The 25,725-nt window shown below is 36.4% G+C and overlaps 1 protein-coding gene across 1 annotated transcript in view; it reads left to right on the top strand.

The window, feature by feature from the left end:
* RASGRF2 (Ras protein-specific guanine nucleotide-releasing factor 2) overlaps positions 1-25,319 on the top strand; it is a gene marked incomplete at its 3' end in the record, with an annotated part of 39,097 nt that extends 13,778 nt beyond the window's left edge. Inside the window, exons 5-17 of the mRNA XM_010018545.1 lie at positions 165-418; positions 1,534-1,613; positions 2,092-2,285; positions 3,776-3,885; positions 5,879-5,997; positions 11,250-11,410; positions 12,310-12,376; positions 13,223-13,359; positions 17,265-17,347; positions 19,533-19,781; positions 20,119-20,507; positions 23,793-23,921; positions 25,230-25,319. Coding sequence (XP_010016847.1) covers positions 165-418; positions 1,534-1,613; positions 2,092-2,285; positions 3,776-3,885; positions 5,879-5,997; positions 11,250-11,410; positions 12,310-12,376; positions 13,223-13,359; positions 17,265-17,347; positions 19,533-19,781; positions 20,119-20,507; positions 23,793-23,921; positions 25,230-25,319 — 2,062 coding nt within the window. The remainder of the gene's footprint in view (positions 1-164; positions 419-1,533; positions 1,614-2,091; positions 2,286-3,775; positions 3,886-5,878; positions 5,998-11,249; positions 11,411-12,309; positions 12,377-13,222; positions 13,360-17,264; positions 17,348-19,532; positions 19,782-20,118; positions 20,508-23,792; positions 23,922-25,229) is intronic.
* Positions 25,320-25,725: the final 406 nt, after the last annotated feature.

Genomic DNA, 25,725 nt, shown 5'->3' with positions numbered 1-25,725 from the left:
AAAATAATTAATTCTGGAACAATTATAGATCAATAAGAGCAACAGACTTGTTTGTTTTTTAAACAGAGGTATTTCATTTAGAGTCTTAGTTCTACAAGGAAGAGCTTATGGTAAGTTATGTGATGTTTTTTCTGATTCTTGTTTTCTGCTTGGTTCATTTTTAGGTCCAGAGCTTTATGCGGGGGTGGTTATGTAGAAGAAAATGGAAGACTATTGTCCAAGATTATATTTGTTCTCCCCATGCAGAAAGCATGAGAAAAAGGAATCAGATAGTTTTTAACATGGTGGAGGCTGAATCTGAATATGTACATCAACTTTATGTTCTTGTGAACTGTTTTCTGCGGCCCTTAAGAATGGCTGCAAGTTCAAAGAAGCCACCTATCAGTCATGATGATGTTAGTAGCATTTTCCTCAACAGGTATGGGGATTTTTGTTTGCTTTCTGGGGGTTTCTCTGACTAGTGCTTCCCATTCTGCTTCAGTTTACAGTAGTGAGGTCTGGCACTTGTTTTGTTTTTTGCTCTGATGGAAGCAATGTCACTGAGGAAGACAAGTGTTTCCAGGGTAAAAGGCAAGGTGCTGTTGGTGATGCTGTTTGAAACCAGCTAGACCTCTTTGCCTCCTTACATTCTATTTCTTCCTCTGCTAGAGGAAAAAAAGGACAAATGACAAATCGTGCCTCTTGGGGCAGTTCTTATAATTTTCTGTCACCTTTCCTGTTTTCTTTTCTCTTAAGAGAGCAAAATTGGACTTACTGGCCTCATATGATCCAGATAAGACCCTGGGGAGAGTACATCAAATCTTCTATTTGTCCTGCCTGAGGAGCCTCCTTCCCTCTCACTTGTCTTTTCATATCCTACAAAAAAAGAATTGCTCTTTGCAATAAGCATCCAAGTACTACTGTAATGAGTATGTACAAATAAGCCAGCGGGCATCTAACCCTCATAGAGGGTTGGTATTGCATCCAAGTCTGCCCCAAACTTCTAATAAATAGAACGTGTTCCTTTAGTTATGAGACAGGTTTCCCTTTCATAGCTCATTCATGATCACTATACTCTATGGTTTTTCTTACAACTGTGATGTCCCCTACTTCTGTTGACCTCATAAGCTAAAATACAGTATTAAGGTTCATGTTACAGAAAAGTTGTAAGCTTCAGATCTTAAACAGCAGCAAGCAAGAATGTAGATGGCTACCATGGCTTGAGGTTTCTGCATCTTACTGGTCCTCTTAAGGGACTGAATGCATTGCCAAGGATATTCTTAGAAAACCTATTAATGAAACTGCATGGAATGTTATTTAATAGATGATTTTATTTAAAAGATCTAAACAGTTAGAATATGCTTTATACACAGAATACTATATATTTTTAGACATACTAGACTCAAAATTTTGATCAGTGCAACAAAAGTAAGCACTTACTTCCATAATAATAACTATCTTCTGATGCAAAACACACTACTAACCAGGAAGAGATGTTTTTCTGTGAGTTATTAATCAGAAAATCTGAATCATCTTTTTATTTGTTTAATCCAGTGAAACTATCATGTTTCTTCATGAGATATTTCACCAAGGCTTAAAAGCAAGAATAGCTAACTGGCCTACATTAATCCTAGGTAAGTTACTATATTTTATCTAGAGGCACAATTTTCATATTTAGTTTAGAAATTACAGTAAGGTTTGGGGTTTTTTGTTTGTGGTTTTTTTTTTTTTTCCCTTTTAAGAGAGGACTTTCTAAAGTCCTCTTTGAATGAAACACTTTTCCAGAACTAACACCACAAGATCTGGTATAGTGGGAGTCCCACATGATCAGTAATACCTGTGTTCCAGTCGATATATGAGAATGCCTCTGACCTAAGCATTGATTAGACACGGCCCCCAGAACTTTCTGTGGTATTGTCTGGTTATTAGCTAATCAGAAGAACCATGTTTTGGCAGGTAAAAGAGCCAAGTTTAATATTTCTGAAATAACAGTTTATTTGAAACAGAACTGATTATAGTAATTCACTTCCATAGAACATAGTAGTTTCTTTAAAAATATCTTTCAAGAGATGGGTAGCTGGGAAAAAAAAAGCATTTCTTGACTTTTTCTAGCTGATCTATTTGACATTCTACTGCCAATGCTGAACATATATCAAGAATTTGTTCGGAATCATCAATATAGTCTACAAGTACTGGCAAACTGTAAGCAAAACAGAGATTTTGACAAACTCTTGAAGCAATATGAAGCCAACCCAGCATGTGAGGGGCGAATGCTGGAAACTTTCCTTACTTACCCCATGTTTCAGGTAGTCTCTGTATATTTTCCGTGACTATTTGTTTTTAATGCTTGGTTGATTCATTTTGTGTTGCTGACATTACGATTGATTGAAGATTCTTCTTACTTAACTAAAAACACTTTCATGTAAATTGATCTGGTTTTAGTTTATTTTGTTAATATGCTGAACCTCTGCCTGTAGAGATCTTTTCTCCAACTATACTGCTTCGTGTCTATTGAGAATCTTATGTATGTTGAAAGAGAATGTGGGATGAAGACTAAAAGGAAAAAAGCTGAGAAACAATCAGTCTACTTCTGCCTGCCACAGGATTATGAAGCAGGCCAGAGGGCAATAGTATACCTACTATAGCAAGTTAGAGTGGCCACAAACATTTTAATAGGAATACATTTTGAAACTTTCCTGCCACTTTGTTGTCCAGTGACTTGATCTTTAGAAAATGAAAAATATATTGCAGAAGTTTTAAGAACTTTATTTATCCTAACATTTTGTCCTGATCTGCCTGGATTAATAACTTGCAGCTGTTTTAAGAGGTCTGTGAAACACTGGTCTGATGGTTTTATGCCTTTTACATTTAACCTAGTATTTTACTCATCGAGAGAATAGTGAACCCCCTCAGTGTCAGTGATACTTGTGTTAGTGCTAGTTATTAATATTAGCCTCAAAGGCCATTAGCACCTGTAACATTTTTATTTTTTTTAGTGTAGAGCTTATGTATTGTACAGTTTGGGTTTTTTTTGGTTAAGATAAAACAAGGTCATGGGATCTTAGAAGGGAGAGAGAGGATTCTATTCATATGTGATGGAGGATGTCATTGCTGATGACTTAATTTCGCCATAATAAGTCACACCTCCTTCTCCCAAATAACTTTTATTCTGCAAAGACAAGTTATACTGCAGTATCACTTGTTTCTGGTTAAAAGCCCTGAAACTGCTTGAAGTAGTAATAAATGGATCAGGGTCCTTGGGTTACCCTGTGGTCTTTAATAGCCAAATGCTGAATATTCTTCAGGGTCCACTAGTGCAGTGTGAGTTTTATCTAAATGCAAACAGGTTAGCTGGTGTTTTCAAAGTCACAAGAAATGTAGATGCACACTAATATCCTGTTAGAATAGAGGGAAGGCTTGTGTGGATCTCCCAGGGAGTTTTGAAAGTTTTCTCTATTGGCAGTGGGATAGCAGCATGAAACAATGAAATTTAATGTCATAGTTGTGGCTGCCTCTGATCTGAACTTTTCCTTAAAATGTATTAAATGGGTATTGTGCTTCCTCAAACTGAAAACATACACATTCGTATGCAGTCGCTGTCACCTAAAAGTTCAGTAATTTTGCTGGTAGTTACATTTAGTATGTATGTATAATCATGTAGCTGTGCATATTCATTTAAAAAAATACTATGTTTGCAAAACTTTTCTGATAAAGGTAATGGCTAATATTTAGCAAAAAGCTCTATTGGAGTTATTCCTTTATGAACTTACTTACTTCATACTTAATTTGTTTTAAGATTCCTAGATATATTATATCACTTCACGAACTACTGGCTCACACACCACATGAACATGTTGAGCGAAAAAGCCTTGAATTTGCTAAATCTAAACTAGAAGAACTTTCAAGGTAAGATTTTTCTAGTTCCTACTTTTCTAATGTCTGATAAGCTTGTATCAAAGGTTTTGAAATGAAAAAATCTATTTTCTTTATTTTGGTTTGGTTTTGTTCTTTTTTAAAAAAAAATCTTCTGAAGAACAGGATCAAAACCAAAACAAAATAAGGTAATGAAAAATAAAACCCAAATATCCCATCCTACTACTTTGTCTCTTCTGTTTTTTGTTTGGCTAACGTAAATCTACAAGTGTGTCCTGGTATTTTGGGTAGGGGAGAATCTGAGTTGCTATAGGAACCACCTACTTCTGGGTTTTGAGCAAAGCAATTTTCTTTATATAGAGAAATACATATATATATATTTATTTTTTTCACAGTTTAAAGAAAGGCATTTTTGATACTCTGTGACAGTGGGTCTGGAAAAGTACTGAGTTCTCAATCTGTGTTATAGTTTATGTGCATTAATAAAATAACTGATTTTCACATATACTTCAAATAATGCCAGATAAACAGGAATTAAAGATACCTTTTGAGAACTGGTGCTCCCTGTAGAAGCCTGTAAAATTAAGCTCTTCCCTAAACTCTCAGACCATTCTTACATGTTCCCCTGTATCAGCCCAGTAAGAGATTTGGTTGTTTTCTCTGGGAGACACAGATTGCTGCTGTGAACAAAGAAATGCTGCATTAACTCCAGGATATAAATCTTGGGTATCTGGAGTATTTACCAAGAATGTACTTTGAGAATATTTAGTTGTAAAATAGGTATCGCTTTATAGCTTTTGCTAATTGCATGCTCTTGACTGCTCAGCTTTCTTTACTCTATTAGACAAAGTTGCTACCTTGTGCTAACCACTTGTTAATTTAGAGCTTATTGTATTTTCGTCTTTGGTCCTGCTCTGTCTTTAACAGAGGCAGCTATTTGAGTCAGGTCATGTTGTGCCACCTCTTCAAGCTCTGACTTCCTGAAGAGCTGGGTAGGGAATCTCTTTTACAGAAATGCCTGAGTTTGATTCGTGCAGCGTTGAGTAAGTTCTGCCCTGTTCCAAGGCCATCTGAAGCAGAAAGAAGTAATGACCCCTTTCCATTCAAGCAAGCAAAGAGTTTCTCTGGTCAGAGTTTTGTACATAAGGAGATCAATCAGCTTGGACTTGAATTCAACTTGGAAGTCAGAGTTCGTTGCTGAGCCAACTAACTCATCACTGAATGTTCAGAATTGGAGGCTGAGACTGATTGATTGATTTTTCTCTGCTTATAAGGCAGGCAGTATAGACCATAAGTATGAAACTTTGTGACTCATTTCCATCTTTTTAATGTAGTTCTGAGGGAGGAGGAGCTTTCAGATAGTGCAGTCCAGTCCCAGTTTAGGAAAATATTATACATCAGTAGTGCAATCCAGTCCCAGTTTGGGAAAATACTATACATCACAGCACCATATAAACTTCTGGGTTGGTTTTAACCTTGAAAAACATCTATATTTCTCTGTGAAGGGGAGGTTGCTTGTGAAAATAACTGGAATAAAGTAAGTGGTGAGCCATCAGCAACATTTATGTGCTTGTTGTAAGAATCAAGGTGGAAGTGAATGGTACATTGAGATGCAAACTGAAGCAGAGCAGAGTGGGAACTTTAAGTCATGGGCAGGGTCTCTACAATGTGTTATATTGCTAATACAAAATGCTAGGAAACACTTCCAGGTTCTTAGCAACCGAGTCTATTAAGGATCAAGAAGTACTGTTCTACCAAGTCTGAAGGGTTTTTAGCTTGGCATCTTCCAGATGGGCTTAGGAATAATCTAAAAATAAATCTGACAAAATGGTTTCCACTGCTGAAAAAATTAAATTATTGCAAAAATTATCTGAAAGGGAGGGAAAGAACAGGTAAGAAGCTTGGTATAGAGTGATTATGTACTGCATGGATATAAAGCTGGCTGTGTAAGTGCAAGTGAAAACACATGCAAGAGGTACAAGATACATTACAGAATTTAAAGTGCATTTTGTATTGTGTCTAACAGGGTGATGCATGATGAAGTGAGTGACACAGAAAACATCAGGAAGAATCTAGCCATAGAAAGAACGATAGTAGAAGGCTGTGATATATTACTAGATACCAGTCAAACCTTTATACGCCAAGGTAAGACATGCTTTTTTAAAGCTTTCTATATGTAATAATGAGAAAATTGTACTAAACCCAGAAGAGTTTGTCAGGTCACTGCATTGGGCACAGCTAACATCCTGAGACTACTGGTGTTCTGTGGAGGGTACATAAGTCACAGAATTCCCTGATGGCAGCTGATTCTGGGCTGTAGTGGAACCTCACATCTCTGCTCTTTTCTTTACGAACCGTGGAAAACAGCAGCACATGAATAGAAAAGCACCCATGGGACAGTAATGTACATTTTTCCTGGACTGTGATCTTCAAAGGGATAGAAATTGCCTACACCTCAAGAGGCCAGGGCTGCTTAGCCAGTTAACATGGCAGTCCCAGCTAATACCAACATTTGGGCAAAAATGCAGAGAAACTTCAAGCTTTGCCAGCAGTAAAGTGATTGCTAGGAAACAAAAGAGCTGTCAGTTGTTCCCATTTTTCTTGGTGCTTTGAAAACATGTCAATGGCAGTGCAACCATGGATGTTGTAGCTGAACATACTCATTTTGTCACTTGAAATGTGCATTTTTTGGCTTTTGTAGAAGTTCAGGATAGATACAAAAAGCACTTATACAAAAAGAATTCATGAAGAAAAGTCATCCTGCTCTGCCGGGAATGTAGGACTAATACAATAGTTAGCAAAACAAGAGGGTAAGAGCCATACTGTATTCATTTTTGTCTATTCTTGGTGGGTTTCGAAACTCTTTTTATTGAAATTTAGTTGTAGCAGAGGAATTTGATGTTAAGTTCCTCAAAATTATGGTAAAATAACTCTTTCATTTAAAATAAATGTCACTTTTTACTGGGAACTGCAATCTGATTGCAGTTATTTGGTGATATTTACAGGGTTTTTTTTCCTCCCATATATATTATTTCCTTCTGGATCTTTTAAAAACAAGTTAGTAGGTTTGTATACAGTGACTACAGACCTCTATGTAGGGTTTTGACTGGGAAAAGCTTCTTTGTGTCTGAAAAGCATTAAATGTATTTAGGAAAGGTTAGGAATGTAATTTAGGTGCATCCTTTCATGAGACCTTTTCTAGATAGCCTCAGCAGAACATTTGGTATTTAATAGAGCCATATACACAGCTGGTAATAGACTTTGTATACATTTTGAAATCTATTCTATGTTGTTTCCATAGTCATGTGGTCAAACTATGAAACTTCCTGTAATAACTTCTAGGATTGTTTGTATGACTGTGACTATTAAATTACTTGAGTCTTCATTAAATATGTGTATTTGTTGTAACTGAGGTATTTAAAGAGTTCTGAATATGGATGTTGAGGATGTTGGGGAGTGACTCTTCATTAGGGACTGTAGTGGTAGGACAAGGGGTAATGGGTTTAAACTTAAACAGGGGAAGTTTAGATTAGGTATAAAGAAAAAGTTCTTTACAGTGAGGGTGGTGAGGCACTGGAATGGGTTGCCGAAGGAAGTTGTGAATGCTCCAGCCCTAGTGGTGTTCAAGGCCAGGTTGGACAGAGCCTTGGGCAACATAGTTTAGTGTGTGATGTCCCTGCTCATGGCGGGGGGGTTGGAACTAGATGATCTTAAGGTCCTTTCCAACCCAAGCCATTCTATGATTCTATGATTTTATGATAATATAGCTTTAAGAAAAGTATAGAGCTGTTGTATTGTATCCGCAGCCAAAAAATGATAGGGCTATGATTATCCTAGATTGACTTTAACCATGAAATTTAATTTCATACTTATATTTGTTGGGGCTTTCCTTCTTGAGATTGGCTGGTATTATTTTGTCTGTGTACCCAATGTTTCATCAGTAAAATCTTACTATTTTTAATGTGGGAATCAATCTGAGAAAGATTACTGTTGAAGGGTTAGACCCAGGTCAAAAGCATAGTTTAAGTAAATTAAATTCAGATTTCCTTCTGGGCATACAGTCAAAGGACAGTGGTCAAGCATGTATGTTACAGGGGCTTCACAGGAGGCTTTTGGAACATCCACTGCATATGATTTTGTGTGAGTGCAAAAATCTCAATAGAGCTAGTGAAATAACACAGAGCCCCTTTTCCTTGCACATACGACAGTAGGGTCACTTTGACTGTGATGTGCACCTCCTCTGCTTTCGATTAGGCTCCTGTTGTTTGTGTTGATCAGTGTCAATTGGTACAGGAAACCACTTTTCAGCTTAAAAAAGGAGGTGCTTTACCTTTTTTCCAGGCTTTTTCTGTGAAGGTGGATTACAATTTTGCTATGCTTTATATACTTTATTTTTCTAAGAAGAGATTGGTTCTGTTGAGCTATACAAGTTGAGACCATAGGAACTATCTCTGGCAGTGCTTTGCAATGTAGATTGTGGGTTCCCCTTCAGATTTCTTTAGGTCTGCTTTCCTCTGTCTCTTGCTTAGATACAGCCTTCATTGCCAGGCACACTCTAAGTCTTGGCAGACAATTAAGGAACATTTTCTTTTAGAGTCTAAAGGAAACATAAGGAGTCTCAATCTGCAATCCAACATTGGCTGACACCCAGACAAGAGGGCATCTCAAGGCCCTTTAGATGCCTCTAAACGCTCTGTCTGATATTCCTGCCATTGGCTGCTCTGAATTTAGCTTTACTGATAAATACATCACAATTACAAAATCATGGAGTAGTTGAAGTTTGAAGAGACTGCTGGAAATTATTCAGTCTAATCTTGCCTGCTCAAAGCAGCATCAGCTGGAACAGGTTGCTCTGTACCATGTCTTGTCAGGTTTTGGTTGTTTTGAAGGATAGAGACTCCACAGCCTTTTGGAATGAGCAACCTGTTCCAGTGTTTGACAATCTTTACAGTAACATTAAAAGACCTCCAAAATGGAGAAAGCCAAACTTTGAATTTGTAAATCAGGCAGTTAAAAATGTAGGCTTTTTTTTTTTAGTTTTTTTATTTTTTTAATACAACCTTTTGTATTTCTGGGATTGAACAAAGGCTAATGGAGTGACTATTTGGGTGGTATAGGAGTACTGAAAGTGCTTAGGTTTGTAGCTGGATAAAAGTTCCTGAGATTACACTGAGCGTCCAAACTGTACTATTAAGGAATGTTCTAAAGTTAAGCTCACTTGCTCACTGCAACTGTACATTGGCCAATTGTGACCACTTTTTTCCTTAAGAGGAAATCTGTGGTAGAATGCGTAGTAGGCAAATACCCAGTTTCATTAATCACAAAAAGTTGATGGGAATGCATGAGGTCCTTGCTTGATGTCAGCTATGCAGTGCGTATGTGTTTCCCTCTATAAATATTGAATATCAAAGAGAGATAATGCAGTCACTCTTTTCTGCATTTAAAAAAAATCTAGTTTATTTTGATTTACCTTGTTAAATGATAACATTTTGGTTTAATACAAGAACACTTTCAGCCCATTTTAGCAGAACAGAATATGATATTCCTAAAGAATTCTAATGAAAATTAAAAAAAAAAAAAAAGCTACCTGTATCTGTGTACCTGTAAAGCTTAATCTATAAGCATATCATACTTATAGATACTGTTATTCTAAGAAGCAAAGCAGAAATAAAACGTACAGGTTGAATATTGTTACCCTGTATGTCTAGAGGGAACTCTATAATGACGCTGAGAATTTTGTGATGAGAATTTGCTTGGGAATTGTTTTTTACACAATATTTCGCCTTGCAATGTGACCTAGGGGGGAGTCAGTATAACATGAAAAAGACACTGTTCCAACACATGGGAATGATCTCCTTCCTGTCTTTCAAAGTTGAGGCAGGTAGGCTGTTTTGTCTGGGGAAAATGTACAACAACCAGTAAGTATCTATGGGGTTTGGTCAGAATTTAAGTGAATGTAAAACATATTCCAGACCTTTGCAAATTTCTGGAGTACTACTTCACTCTACTGTTTTGTTGCAGTGACACAAATCACTTTGTACTCCTTTAGTTTAAATGTGAATTTGCTGTCGAAGAACAGTGTTCAGTTACAGATTTACTGGTTTATATCTTGCTATGACAGACAGTGTAAGTTTCAAATATATTAATAACTTAAAGCTAATTAAATATATGGAGGGAGCTAAGTATAAAAAATGTAGATAAACAGTAACTTTCTCAGTTACTTTAATTTCTTTGCTTAAGATTCTGCATGTGAACTTTGAACAAGATAATTTATTTGACAATGTAGAGTAAGAATTAATAATCTAATATTTCATGGGTGATATTTTCAGGCTTGCCACTAGTTCAAGCTTTGATACAGCTACACTAGCCCAATATCTTGTTGCCTCTGGAAGAGGCCAATATCCATCCCCTCATGCTTGTTCTGCTGCTGTTAATTTCCTTTGCATCACTGGTGCTTTTTTAACCTTTGATTGAGGGATATCAGGGAGTTAAGTCAGCTACTTCTTTGTAGCATTAGTTGCCTGCTGGTTTAGCACTATTAGGTAGCTAATGCTGGAATGAGAGCCATTGTAAGGGTGATAGGAAGGATAGATGTGTGGGAATGAGATTAGGAGGTCTTTTGGCTGCCCTGTCTGGTAACAGCCAGTTGTATCATAAAATCTTTCCCTTTGATATATAGAGGAATTGCACTTCACCACCAAATTTAACTCCAGATCCAAATTCAGAAGTGATACACGTGGTGATACCAATCTGGAAAAGTTGGTCAGAGACTAGTTTTGAGGTATGAAATGTCAGAGCAGCAAAACTGTCCCCAGTCTGGAGTTCTGCATAGCACAAATTCAGACTTACATAAGCAAGTTCAATTCAGTTCAGAAGTATTTTACTGGTAACACATTTTAGATGAGCTGTGGAGCACTGAAAATTATGCAGTAGAATATAAGAAGAAGAAATGGGCTTCATTTCCATCTCTCTTGCACACAGGCACACACACACAAACTCTTTTGCTTCAAAACCTGTTCTTTTCATCCTCTGCCTCTTTGGCTTATAGGTAGTTTATCTTTTGCATGTCTAGCAGCTGTCAAAAGTGCAGTTAGCTATTCAGCTTCATTTTCTGATCGATGTGTTAGTAGTGTGTTCAAATTGCATAAGAATTTGCCCAAGATCTAATCCTGCTATGTATTTGTCTAGATGTACTTGCTTGAGTCTATTTATCATTTAAAAAAAAAGTGAACTTGTATGAAAAAAGGGGATTGACTTGTCCTTAAAACAGATGCTGATGTATATTGATACATACTATAATGAAAAGCTGCATTAAATAAAAATACGATATTCACTGCACTAACACTTTAAACACTGAATATTACTATGGTACAGTAAATTTTGAATCTTATTATCAGGTTCCCTTATTCAAGTTCCTTCAGTTGAAAGGGGAAAACTTAGTAAAGTTCGTCTGGGATCATTATCTTTGAAGAAAGAAGGAGAAAGGCAGTGCTTCTTATTTACAAAACATTTTTTAATTTGTACAAGAAGTTCAGGAGGAAAACTGCATCTGCTCAAGGTACAGACTTTATGTTCTGACTCAATATACAGTATGAAAACACAGCTTTAATATTTCATTATTTTATGGCTTTAACTTGAGATTTGCATATATTGTAGTAGCAAGGTGATGCGCAGTAGTTAACTGCTTTTCCTTCTCATTACAAAGCTGGGGGTTAGAAACAAGGCAATAGCATGTCTATTCGTATAAGCTAGCACTGAATATCAGTTTTCAGTGCATAAACCAGCCAGTACAATGCCTTGGAATTACCAAGGAGTATTTTCCAGAGCTCTAAGAAAATAATTTTTAAAAGTCAAGCAGCACATTCTCTTAAGATGAAAGCTCTTCTAAGAGCACTTCAGTCATATTTGTGAAGAATCAAGCTTTCATAGTGTTGGCTTGTGAATAAAGAAATGTTGGTAGTTTACAGTAGGGATTATGTTGAATAGAATTTTAATTTGACAAAGACGTTCCTGAGAGGTTTTTAAGACTTTTTGCATGCTTTCTCACTTTGCATTCCATAAATAGTTCAAATGTTTTGCAAAGTAAATAGAGTATAACAAAACCTTTAAAAAAATCTTGCATGTATTTTATTTAAATTCAGGAGAAGATGAAATTCTAGTTACTTTTTTTGATATTTTTGAACAAGACTGTATGTGAGATAAATTATAGTGTGGTAAAAATGAAAAAAAAAGTACATAGGAGTATATTGTTGATTTGTTGGATTAAGAAAAAAAGTATATTTAATCTGTCTGGGTGCAGTTCTTGAGTAAAAATATGCATCATTACATTGATGTATCTTCCTAAGAACTGTGAGTAATGTAAAATCCTAGAGTAAGGTATATCAACTTTAAAAATAACTATAATGAGAAATGGAAACAAATGTCAAAATCTGTAAAAAATGTGCTTTGTTTTCATAGACAGGAGGTGTTCTGTCTTTAATAGAGTGCACACTGATCGAGGAGACAGAAGCAAGTGATGATGATTGTAAGTTAAGTTCAGCTGTTTGTAGTAATTGCAGTTTCTAGTTTCTTTAAATTGGTACCCTTTGTTTATTCTTCACAGGAGCAAATTGGTATGTTCTCCCCTTTCATAAAACCTGAGGAATATGGCATTAAAGTGCTTCCGTAGAGTAGATGTTTTAGTAAAGGACATGCTGACATAGATAAGAGGCTTTTGTTGCTATGTTTGTTCTTGCTGTTGACATCCCACATAGGATTTTCAAGTAGACTGACTGAAGGAATGTGACAAATTATTTGCTGAGTTTTATATTACAGCTTCACCCAGAGAATGTTGGAAAGAAAAAAGTATGCCTTAAAAAACTAGTAGATAATTGGGTTTCTTATATACATGGAGGTTGATTACATTGGCAGAATTAGTGGAAGGTTTTTGTTTTGGAGTCCATGCAAATCTTAACTGCAAGCATGCAGAAGTGAAATAAAACACAGTCTAAGGCTGATTTTAGTGTTACTAATTTTGGCTTCCATCCTGCAGTTTTAGGCAAGTTTTGCACTTGAATTCTGAAATTAGTTTCTTTAATTTCACTGATACTTCTAGTATATTGGGGGTATATCAGCATAGCAGTGTAGAAGGACTTTAGCCTTACTTGGTATCTTTAAAAGTAGCATACAGCAACTCCCACTACTGCATGTTTGCAACTTCATGTTTTTATTTGGTGTATGAATTTTGGATTCCCAATTGGGTTTGCTCTTTGTCAGTGAGATGTTTTAAAGTAACTCCAATTTTAAATGAAACAATTATTTTCTTTGTCTTACAGTATGAAGTCTCACAGTTTGACTTTTTTTTTTTTTCCCCTCTCCTTTGGCTGTAAAGCAAAAGGTTCTGGACAAGTGTTTGGACACCTTGATTTCAAGCTTGTAGTTGAACCTACAGATGCTCCTTCTTTTACTGTTGTCCTTTTAGCCCCATCACGACAGGAGAAAGCTGCATGGACAAGTGATATAAGTCAGGTAGTTTAAAGCATTCTTTATCTTGTTTGTATTGAAATCTTAGTTTATTTTGTATTTCTGAAAACTAATCCAAGGGAGAGATGTTGATTTCTTGAGGGCTGATTTGCTGTAATATATATAAAAAACCCTTAGTGTTTCCTTGTTTTCCTTAAAATTCTGTAATTGCATTTGAGTCATCAGTGAAATCTGTTTCTCGCTGAGAGAGATGGGATGTAAAATACAAAATTGTCAGCTGACAAATATAATAGTAAGGGTAGTAATTTTTATGTCTAAGGAGAGCCCATCCAGATATGTATTTTGATTTACTTGTTTGTTCGTAACTTTCACACAGATCAGAAAACATCTGAGAGTCCCGAGAGTGAAAATGATACCATATCACATCAATAATCATCTCCCATGCAGTGAGAAAATGAGATAAACTCTGTTTTCCACCAAAAAGAATACTAACAAACCATTATTAATAATTACTGAGCATTCTAGCAGTGTGCAGTTGTCTTTATTGTGAATGAAGAAAAATGGTTTAGAATACTTTAATATGAGGGATTAAAAAAAAAAAAGCTTTTGGCTAAAAACAGCAGAAAAACTTCTACGGGAATCTGTTTGGGTAAAGAAATTGAATGCACTGTGAAATATCTGAACTTTCAGCCAACCAGATACGAATTAAGGCATTGCTGTTTTGTTTATAGAGTTACAGAAGCATAGAATGGTTTGGGTTGGAAGGGACCTTAAAGCTCATCTAGATCCAACCCCCTGCCATGGGCAGAGACATAGTACATAGATCTTTCATAGTTCTGAATTTGAGTCCTGTTCTCTATCAATTTCAAGATAAATAGTTGATTAAACAAATATCAGCGTGGAATTTGATGGATTCCTAAAGATGGTACCATTGCTGGCAACATGTCCAGATGAATTGGGGTCATAATTAGTAGAAATAGCTTAAAAATAAGTATTTTGAGTTACTTTCTTCTGGACTATTTTAAAGGAACAAAACTAAAAAGATAGAAATCTCAAAATACAGCACTGAGTACCTCAGTGCATACAGGTCTTACAGACTGACCGGCTTGCAGATTTTTTTACAAAATGGATTTTCAGTGTGCATGCTGTTCCATTTGCATGTAAAAGTATTGGAATTATTTGCTCAGTAGTAAAGACTGCCTAAGAACTGGCCTGGAACATGGGACGCACAGGAATAAATCCATTCTTAGCCTAAATAATAATAAATTTAAAGGAGAAAGTCAACTGAAATCCATATAGACTAGAGATCAGAGTTGGGTCTGCCTCCAAAGGCCAGCTTTTCTCCTCCAAACCACTCCAGCTCCAAACAACCCTACTGTGGTGATAGGGGAAGAGCTGGTAAGCTCCGCAGCTGACTTGAGAGCTGCATGTGTAGAAAGCTAGAGAGTGTTTTAGCAAGGCAGAGGTAAACATGACTTCTCCAGGAAGGGAAGCAAGAGATGCTGAGGGGATAGGAAGTGGCTGAAAAGAGAAAAAGGAGTAAGAAGGGGCACAAGATGCTGTGTATACTCCATGTGGAGAGCAAAAAATAAGAAAATATTGCAAGAAACATGCCACTTGTCTTCTGCTGGACGAAGAAAATTAAGGGTGAAACAACAGGTAACGCATGAGAATTTCTAAATGAGTGAGACCACTGGTCTCCTGAAGACCATGATCATCAGGGGGCTGGAGCACGTCCCATATGAAGACAGGCTGAGAAAGTTGGGGCTTTTCAGCCTGGAGAAGAGAAGGCTGCGTGGAGACCTCAGAGCAGCCTTCCAGTATCTGAAGGGGACCTACAGGGATTCTGGAGGGGTACTCTTCATCAGGGATTATAGTTACAGGACATGGGGCAATGAGTTCAAACTTAAACAGGGAAGATTTAAGTTGGGTGTTAAGAAGAAGGTCTTTCCTGTGAGGGTGCTGAGGCCCTGGCACAGGTTGCCCAGAGAAGCTGTGGCTGCCCCATCCCTGGCAGTGCTCAAGGCCAGGTTGGACAGGGCTTGGAGCAACCTGGTCTTATGGAAGGTATCCCTGTCCATGGCAGGGGGCTGGAACTGGATGAGCTTTAAGGTCCTTTCCAACCAAACCATTCTGGTTCTATGATTGAGCCCTGGCTGCAACCCTCAAGGAGAACACAGGAGTTATGCTCACAAAAAGGGCATCTAAAAAGATTTTGTAGTAAATACATGTTTTCCTGTGTTTCCAAGTAAAAAAAGTATATATGTAGTTGCTGTTCACTCACAGCATTAGTCGTCTTGTTCAGAATTCAGCTTCTTATTAAATTATATATGAAGAACTTTTAGTCATATTTGTTTCCATGTTCCTAGTGAATTTATATTCCTTTTAAGCAAACCATGCACTTTTTATGAAAAATGCATGGGTTTTGTTGATGCTGAAGAAGCCTCCCTTCTTGTTGGAGCTTGTCCTTCAGCCCTGGATCCCCATTACACTCATTCCTTGGCTGGTTCTGTCAGGGAGGTGATAAATGCTAGGTCAGTGCAGACTGAGCATAAGTGTGCTGAATTACCTCAGGCAGTTTTATGATTGGTGCTAAGGGCTTCTCTGTGAATTTAAAATTCATATGGGGGAAATTACGTATTTTTGTTTGATGTGTTTTTCTCAGTACTTTTAGGTAACAATTTGATAAAATCATAATGTGAATTGTTAAAACTGCACTTTTCAAATAATCTTAAATACCTAGATTTAAAAACACATCTAGCTACACAGGTAGCATTTGAAATGCATAGCTATGTAGATATATGTTAAAACTAAGAGGCCTCTGATTATCTTATTTGACCAATCTAACATCAGTCATTATTTTGCTATGAGATGTTCTAGAGCCAGCAGACTATTTTTATTTTTGAAGTCAAGGTAAATATATATGGTAATTTAGGAAACTCCTTTTTTTTGACAGAAAGAAATAGTATTTTAGTATTTATATATGTACACATATATAAAAAAGATACTCAACAAATAAAACTAGAAAGTAGTATAAAGTCAGAGTCCTACAGTATTAAGTAGGAAGTACTTGTTGCAGAATGTGTAAACCTGATCCTCTGGCAGACTTCATGCTGACTTCCAAGAGCAAGGCTTATGGTGCTGGGTTGTCTTAACTACATAAAAGTACAAACCAGAAAATGATGGTATACAAATGGCTTTGAGCTACCCCTTTGTGCCACCAGCACCGAGCTGTTCTGAGGCCTGAAGAACAATTTACACCCCCCTAGACTGTACACTTCTACTGGCCACAGGGCTGCCTGCAATTTCTAAAGCATCATGTGCTTAGACCATGCCCCACAAGTGTCTTTCCAGCTTCTAATGCCTAGCCTGAAACATCTATACAAGACTTTGCAAGGAACTACTTGGGCAGCATCCTCATAGCTGTGTGTCACAATAACAGCACCACTTGAATTTGCTTTTACAAGTGTGTTTCTAGAAACTGTTTATATTTCTCTTTGGTCTTTTTTGCACAAGTAAAGGTTAAGTGTCAGTGTATCTGATCGTGTATAAAGGAGTCTTTACTTCCCTGCAGTACTGATTTTTTAAGCTTAACACTCATTCACAAATTGTTAGAGATATTTATATTTCTTCAGTTTCAAAGGAACTTCAAAGGAAATTTCACTTCCAACTCTAAATACTTCTTCCTGTGAAAAAAAGGATGTTGAGCTGAATACCCTGAGTGTGCTGGTAAATACGTGTGGACTTGCAGATGTGCAAATCAAAGACAGAACACTAGAGAAGCCTGTCTGCTATAAATCTTGATTCACTGACTTGCATGTATGAAAATACCTTGTACCAGTCAGTCCATACCTGTAAAAAATATGTTTAAGCTTACAGTGGTACAGAATGTGTGGAAGTCCCCTTACCCTGTGTATTGATTTTAACTGATTTCAATGTTTATTTTCCAGTGCATTGATAATATAAGGTGCAATGGTTTAATGACCATAGTGTTTGAAGAAAACTCTAAAGTCACAGTGCCACATATGATAAAGTAAGTGCAGCATTTCTTCCCCAGTGTACTAAATATCTTGTTGTTTTGTTGGGGTTTTTTAAATAAAACTTTTGCCAAAGTAAAATGTGTATTTGGAAGAGACAATCTTTTAATATTTTTTGCCCAATTTTTTGTTGAATGGATTTAATGCTACATCCCAAAATGTAGCTTTTAAAATTTCTTACTGGAAATGATAAGAGTGACTCAAAAAGGTAAACTGTCAATTGATAGTATTGGACTGTATAGGATTACAGCCCAGGTTTTTCTATTATTTGTGAAGTAGCCTTCAGTTATGCATCAGATGAATAATTTTATTTTCTCTTAGCTTTTCTGGGTCATACCACTCATAATTGTATTGAATGTACTTTAAAATGTCTTCAAAATTTAGTTGACTGTAGACAAGTATAATTTTCCAAGGTATTTTGTTATATTAGCCTAATTTTTATTTCCATTTCTCTTATTTCTGAGAAAAAAAATTATTTTCTCTCATAATTTTAACTGATCATATGAAGTTAACATCATTATTCATAAACCTGCTTCTTTCACTCTTGAATTCTTTCATTTATTTTAATAAGCATTTTTTAATTATAGAGAGGAATTGTAGCAAATACATATTTCCAATTTCTAACACAATTTTACCTCTTGAAACCTCTACAGATCTGTATTTACATGAGTTTTACCTACTATTATCCAGGAATATTACCTACTATTATCAAGGAATAGAACTTAGAAGTAGATGTATAACTATTTCTTTTCTTACTGTTATCTGTCACTAGGCCATTTCTCTCTCTTGGATGTACTTTGTGCATGAAGGTTTCTCAAGTGCCTCTTGTAATTGTTGCCTCTCCTCTCTTTGTATATGAAATGAAAAAGAGATAATATGTGAATACAGTGATAGAGCACATACCTTTGATCCCCAGAAAGAAGGCCTTTTATTGTCTTTAGTTTTATTCCAGGAACTCTCCAGTGTGTAAACACTTCTGTTATCTGCTGAATGTTAAAAATACATTAATCTGTTTTCAAATTGTGGAGTACAGCAAGGTCTTACTCCCAATGTCAAGAAAAAGAAATTTTAATTCTATAAAACCATACAGGATCTTAACAACAGACACAGATTTGGTGTTCTCCTCCGGAGAAGGAGATCATCTGATTTTCAGTACACATTGACTTTGAGAGTCACATGTCTTTGGATGAAATAAAAACCAAAACCAAAACCAAAGCTACTTTCCTGAGGACTCAGCTTAAGAAAGAATAATTTTTTTGTTGCTTCTTATATTTAGTGCAATGTATAAGTGTGTGGAATATCTTCATGATGTAGCCTAAGAAAATCCAATCATTTTTAATGAAAAGATAAGGCAGTATAGAAAGATGCTTTACTTAGTATCCATACTTTTTTTTTTTTTTTTTTTTTACACACTAAGCCTTCAAGCCTTCAACTAGATAAAATTAAGCAAAACTAAATTGGAAAAATGGCATTGTGAGTAGGATTATGTAAATGGCTGATTTTTGTTACATGTCCAAACAAAAATTAGTATTTTTGGTTTTTTTCACTGAAACAAAGCCTTGCCATGGTTTCTGCTTTGAAATTTCAGATGTTTCATGCTGTTCCACTTTTCTTTTTAAAAACTAAAAGTAATTCTTGGAGCCTGATGGCAGGTGTTACCTTGCAGGTGAGCCTTAAGATTAGCTGACAGGTTAATTTGCTGTCTTTCGCTAGCGTCCATTGGTTTAGTTTAGATAAAGCCAGATCCCATAAGGAAAAAATGCAGTCTCTACACTATTATTCTATATTGAGCTTTTAATAATATTGGTCTACAAGCCACAACAGCCTGAAAGAGACCAGAGGGGGCGATTCTGCCTCGTGTTCCATTTCAGAAATTTAATTATTAATGGTTTCTTAGACTTTGAAATGTAAATTAATTATTTGCCAGAAATAAAATTTAAGTTCCCTTAGTTATGGCATAAATTATAACTGAATGGAAGCAGGTGTCATGAGAGATTAACAGTTTTCTGGTGTTGTTGAAATACAAGAATGCATGTATATTCGATGCTTTTATGTTGACAGGAGCAGCTATGATGCCACTACTGTACCATAATCATAGAATCATAGAATCAACTAGGTTGGATAAGACCTTCAAGATCATCGAGTTTTTGGTGAAATGTTCTAAATTTAATTTTTGTGTAGATCTGATGCTCGTCTTCATAGAGATGACATTGATATCTGCTTCAGCAAAACACTGAATTCCTGCAAAGTACCCCAAATCCGTTATGCAAGTGTTGAGCGCCTTTTGGAGCGGCTGACAGATCTGCGATTTCTAAGTATTGATTTTCTGAATACTTTCTTGCATACTTACCGCATATTTACTACTGCAGCTGTGGTGTTGGAAAAACTTTCAGACATATACAGACGGCCCTTTACTTCTATTCCTGTCAGGTGAGCTTTGGGGATTTTCCCTTTTAATCATACGTTTCTTATGGAATTATAATTTGTTGGGTTTTGTTTTTTTTGATTTTTGTTTGTTTGTTTGGGTTTTTTTGCCATCATTTTCTATTATATAAATTAACTAAGAATAAGGGGTTTTCTTTGTAAATAAGATGTAAGTTTTCAGGTAAGTCCGTCTCAAACTTCTTCCTAGGCTTTGAGGGCTAAGTGTCAGACACATTTTGCAGTGCCATACATATTTGCCCAAAACTTGTCTGCAGGTGTTTTCACTCTTAAATCTATTTGGCGTTTGTTATCATCTTTTGCTTTTTTTGTTTCTTACTCTTAGGTCTCTGGAGTTGTTCTTTGTTACTAGTCAAAACAATAGAGGAGAGTACCTGGCTGATGGGAAGTCACCACATCTCTGTCGCAAGTTTTCTTCTCCTCCTCCCTTGTCACTCTCCAGAACGTCCTCACCCGTCAGAGCCCGAAAACTGTCATTGACCTCACCACTGAATTCAAGGATTGGTGCCCTTGACCTCTCTGCTTCATCTGTGGCAAGCAGTCCTACCTCAACCTACAGCCCAGCCACTTCCCCACCACCATCGGGTAGCAAAGTACCACTGGACCTTAGCAAAGGGCCCTCGTCACCTGAGCAAAGCCCTGGCTCCATAGAGGACAGCTTGGAGAACCCTAGGGTTGACCTCTGTAACAAGTTGAGGAGAAGCATTCGAAGAGGTATTATATACCCACAAAATATTGAATTCTATTTTTGATAAATGGGGCTGTCTCTAAGGTAGGCTTGTCATATATCAGATCACTGCTGAATTGTTTCTCACGTCTTTTTTTCAACTGTGATCGCTTCAAGTTGTGTTATGAAACCAAATACTTTGCTCTCTGATTCTTCTCTAGTAGAGGTTGTGATGAGTTGTTTGTTTCCTTTCTTTGTAGGAAAAGCAGTATGGCAGAATGGACATGTCTGTTTTCACTTCAGCAGAATGTTAAGGAGAATGGCAGAAGGAAATAGTTGATGCCAGTTGTGTTTCCTGAAGTGAAAGATTTTGGGGTTGTACAGTTACTACAGGAAGTAAAACATTAAGTTAAAAAGAAATAGGGATGTAAAGACAGAACAGCTTTAACATGTTTACATAACAGGGCTAGTTTTCCAGAAACTAACCCAAATAAATAATTTATGTTATGCAGTTGGTACACCAGTGACATTCATACCACTCTGATACCATCCAGAAGATAGATGTCTAAAATAGATTAATTGCTCCTGTGTAGAAGCCTGTTTTCCTCTATGGACTGTGTAAGGCACCTTGGAATAGGTACTGCTTCCAGAGGGCTGAAGTTAGCTGATAGAAATCTCAACGTGGGCATCTAGAAGGGGATCATTGTATTCATAGATGGCAAAGCTCTAATCTCACAGGAGGCATACATTCCCATAGAGAAAGTAGCTCTAATCTCACAGGATGCGTAAGTGTATGCTTATTTCTCATCGCTCTTTGAGGGTGGAGGGATGGAGGGAATTAGAACTATATAGTAATTTTTTCTATTTTTCTTGCATTAAACAGAAAATAAGGAAAAAAATTTAAAAAAAAATTATTTTGTTCCTAAAATTCGTGTTTAGAAATGATCTTACATGGCCTGACTTACAGTCTGAGGAATTTGAACCTTGAATCTGAGCAAAATTTAGCTCGTCTTTACTTGCAAGTACTTGTAACAATGAAAATTGATAGAGGGGAAAGAAGAAAAAGATTACCAAACTTAAATTGAGAAAAGCATTATGGCTGCTTTTTACTCATGAATTGAAATAAGTGCCCTGGTAAGAAATCTGATGTTGTACTATGCAGAGGGATTGCTTTTACAGAATGCAGTCTATTGTTTAACAAAAGAACACTTTCAACAGGCAATTTAGCCACCTTAGAATTATAGGAGTCTATACTTGCCCATGCTTTATGCTTTCATAAAATGCTGGTTGGCTGTTACACTTAATCCATATATTTCTGTACACTGGATGTTATTAAATGAATAGCGTAACAAACTATTTACATATGTAAAATATAGTATTTACTATGCAGAGTTGTGCAAATGCTTCTTGTGCACTAATGTAACCACATTCAAATCACTATGGTAGCACAACGTGCCCCAAAATATAGGCCATGCATTAAAATTAATTGTAATACACAGGCAACTGCAGTCTTAGATGTTATGTTTTTCACTACACATTGTAAAGGAGACTAGTAAAGGATAGATTATGCTGGCCTAATGTTAGCAGTAGGCATGGTTGCAGAGGTATTCAGATTTTGTATTCCATTCTGTCAGAGCTGGAAGTATCATCTGGGCAGTGTGAGGAACATTTGGAAATGGCAAGAGCCTCAAATAAATGCTAAATTACCCTCTGTGCTGTGTTTCCAGTCCCTTTTGGGGAGCTGTTTGCACTCAGTTTGGAGTTTGCAGTGAGGTAGCTTAGTTCTGCAGGGGAAGGTCTTTTTATCACCCAGCTGCATGTAGCATGTTGGGGAAGAAAAGTGAGTTTAGAAAAAAAAATCTCACAAGGAAAATGGAAGTGGGTAGTAGTAGAACTACAAAAAGCTAATCCGCATGTTTCTTATTGTGCTTTTTCACTTCCAAAGTTTCCTGGGTAAGGAGGCCAGTTCTACTTAATCAGGAGCTGCCAACCCATTACAGTTAGTACTGTTGCTCTGATAGTGCCAGATGTCCAAGAGAACAACTGTGGCTTGATCTAAATCGAATATAACCATATAGATTCTGTTCTCCAGGACATATTATTATGGTGGTTGTCATTCTTCAGTGTTGTGCATTTCTATCCTGGAGTTTCCACCTACTTCACCTACTTCCAAAGCTGTTGTTCGTTTTGAAAGTTTTTGTTTTGCAAAGTTTTTGTTTTTATATATATATTATATGTACAATGTTTTGTCCTGCAGTCACAGTTGTCATTCATACCAAATGTATGATATATTTTATCAGCGTCTTTTCCCTCATTTCAGAAGTTGTATTTCTGCCATTCTCTTTTTATTCTTCTGATAGAAGAACTTCTCCATAGAGTAATATGCCTTCCAGTGCTGTTTGGCTGTTCTATTGGGCAGGTTTTCTAACAGGGAAAACTTTTCCTAGCTCATACAAAACCTGTGACTGCAAGTATTCGTATTACATATGTGTTTCACTGCAAATTCTGCTGTCTTATCCAAGCTATTTTGAAAACTGACAACTTGCTGTTTTTCACCAAGTTCCTTATTTATGAGCTTTTGTGTGGCTATGTCATTGGTACAAAACTTTCCCAGCCCTTTAACTCCATCCAAAGGACAATTATTACTGAGTCTTCCTTATGCAAAAATTCCAGAAGCAGTACCTTTTAATGCAGCTATATACCAGATATTAAATATAAATAACTTTTTGTTAGATGGGATTTAATGGTACTAGGCTGATACCGAAACACAGGTATTAAGTGCTTCTAATTAATTAAATTTAATTTTTTAAAGAAATTAAGTCCCCGTTGATGTACATATTCTTTTTTATCAATGCGGTACAGCTCAGGTTGTTCAGAGTTGATCATTTGCAGACTTTCTGTCTTTAAGTGTTTGCAAACATCCACATACTCTAAAATCTTTGCAGAGGGCACTCAATATCTGTAAGACAAACTAATCTGACTGTGCTCTTGTTCTTTAAAAAAGCATATCTCAAAGCCCCGTACTGTAGTTGCCTATGGCTTCTTAATATTTTCAAACAATATTTGTACTTTATAAATACATTAATATAATATAATTAATATAACACAGTATAATACAATATATCTGATACATTAATTAACATAAGTTGTTACATATTTTTATATAATATATAATTGCATTAATGTACAATAATATAAAAGTGTAAAATCATACTCTCAACTAGGTTGGAAAAGACCTTTAAGATCATCAAGTCCTACATACATTTATACACATGAAAGAGTTGTAAATTATTAATAAGCATCCCAGTATTAACATTGATTCTCTTTTAAAGCAGCAGTTCTAGAGTCTATGTCAGTGGACCGGACAATTCCTGAAAGCACCTCAGCAGTGGACACCACAGAGCTTTCCCCATGTAGATCCCCTTCGACACCACGTCACCTCCGCTATCGTCAGCCAGGAGGTGAGAGCCCAGTGTTTCTTTCCTCTATCAGTCACTTTAAAGAGTTTAAATACTGTAGCTGTAATCTTTGTAGGGTGTTAGAAAAGAATGATGTTTGATTAATGTGTTCTGTTTGTATTTTCCTTATTCCTCAGGTATTGGGGAAAAAAAAAAAAAAGCTGTTAGAATGTGAATTACACTGGTTAGTTTGTATAGTAATGTATGGAAGCATACTGGGACTTCGCTGTGATGTAATGTTCTTAAATAGCTCTAGCAGGATATGCCAGAGTTCAAGACTGATATTGAATCAGTCCTATTCTCACAAAAATCTCAAAACCATGACAGGTTTCTCCCAGCTCCTAAAGGGACATATATTGGGCACCATATGTAATCATGAAATACACAACACCCATTATTGTCAATGGGGAGTGACTGTGACTTGTTTCTTTGTATAACACTGAACATTTACAGATGGTGTCACATTATTCATTCCAAAATTTGAATAAACTGCTCAATTGAAAAGGAAAACCAAGAGCTGAAGCTCCTTGAATAGCTCTCACGTGGCTCTCTGTAATCATTAGCAGAGCTGTGAGCTATGTCCATGAACGCTTAAAACTCTGCCATCTCATGCAAGCCAGATTTCTAGGCAGCTATTTCATGCTTGGGATTAAAACAACAAAACCAGAGCAGAGTCTTATCAATTATTAGTAAGTTGCTGAGACATTTAATTTCAAACCAATAGTAATCATCTGTTACTGGGCACTTTTTAAGGTGAGATGGCAAGATTTGGGAGTTGGAAGCTCTCTAGAACAGTGCCACTTATCTGAGTTGTAGTCAGAAGCAATGTTCGTAGCATTCACTATAGAGAAAGCCTGATAAATTTTGCAAAACTGTACTCATCCTAGGAAGTGAACTGGGAAAATATGTGAACCTAGCTACCAGAAGTTGGTTTATGTGCTTGGTTCTCTAACATAATTTTTTTATTTAGGTTTCTTTTCTACACCATTGTTTTTGTCTCTCTCCCTCTCCCCCGTTTTTTATTCTCCCCCCTTTTGCTATTTGATTACTGCTTATTCCTCACCTTGGCAGTGTCTTCGATATCTTTTCCATAGCAGCATTCATTATAATGGAATGGAAATAAAACTTAAATCACAAATATTATTACGATATTTTTATTTCCCCTAACATAAAGTCTTCTGGCAATGAAAACATAAAATGTTCACAAAGAATAAACATTAGTGAAGATTTACTATCTTATTGTTGCTTAACTTGAAAAATACAAAAGGTATGTAGAAGTTGCTGACATTTCCCTGTCTGTTCCCTTCACAGTCCAAACTGCTGACAACACCCACTGTTCAGTCTCTCCTGCATCTGCTTTTGCCATTGCTACAGCTGCAGCAGGGCACGGGAGTCCACCAGGTGAGAAATATGCTGGGAAAAGGAGATAACAATAAGATACATAGGTCTTAAAAGGTGTATTAAATATTTCTTAAGAACATACTTACCTGAATCATAAATAGCCTCCAATTTGTTACTTTAATCTGCTGGTGGTTTGAGTCTGGAAACCTGGCCTTTGTGTGGACATTGCAGTACAGCATTCACAGATAATTGGCATCTTGACTTACAGTTATGTGGACATTATGACAATACTTGTAATGCATTTAATTTGGAAGTGAAATTGACCCATAAGAATGACTAAAACAACTTAGGACATGCTGATCAGATACATCCACCACATGCATACCTGCTGTGACAGTCTGGAAACTTTGACAGATGAAGCAATTTATGTCACCAAAGAGTAAAATCATCTTTTAGGCTGTTTATA

The sequence above is a fragment of the Nestor notabilis genome, unplaced genomic scaffold (genome assembly GCF_000696875.1).
Source record: "Nestor notabilis isolate BGI_N333 unplaced genomic scaffold, ASM69687v1 scaffold6907, whole genome shotgun sequence".
Lineage (NCBI taxonomy): Eukaryota > Metazoa > Chordata > Aves > Psittaciformes > Psittacidae > Nestor > Nestor notabilis.
Note: the sequence above shows the minus strand (reverse complement) of the source record. Positions and strands in the feature narration are given on the sequence as shown.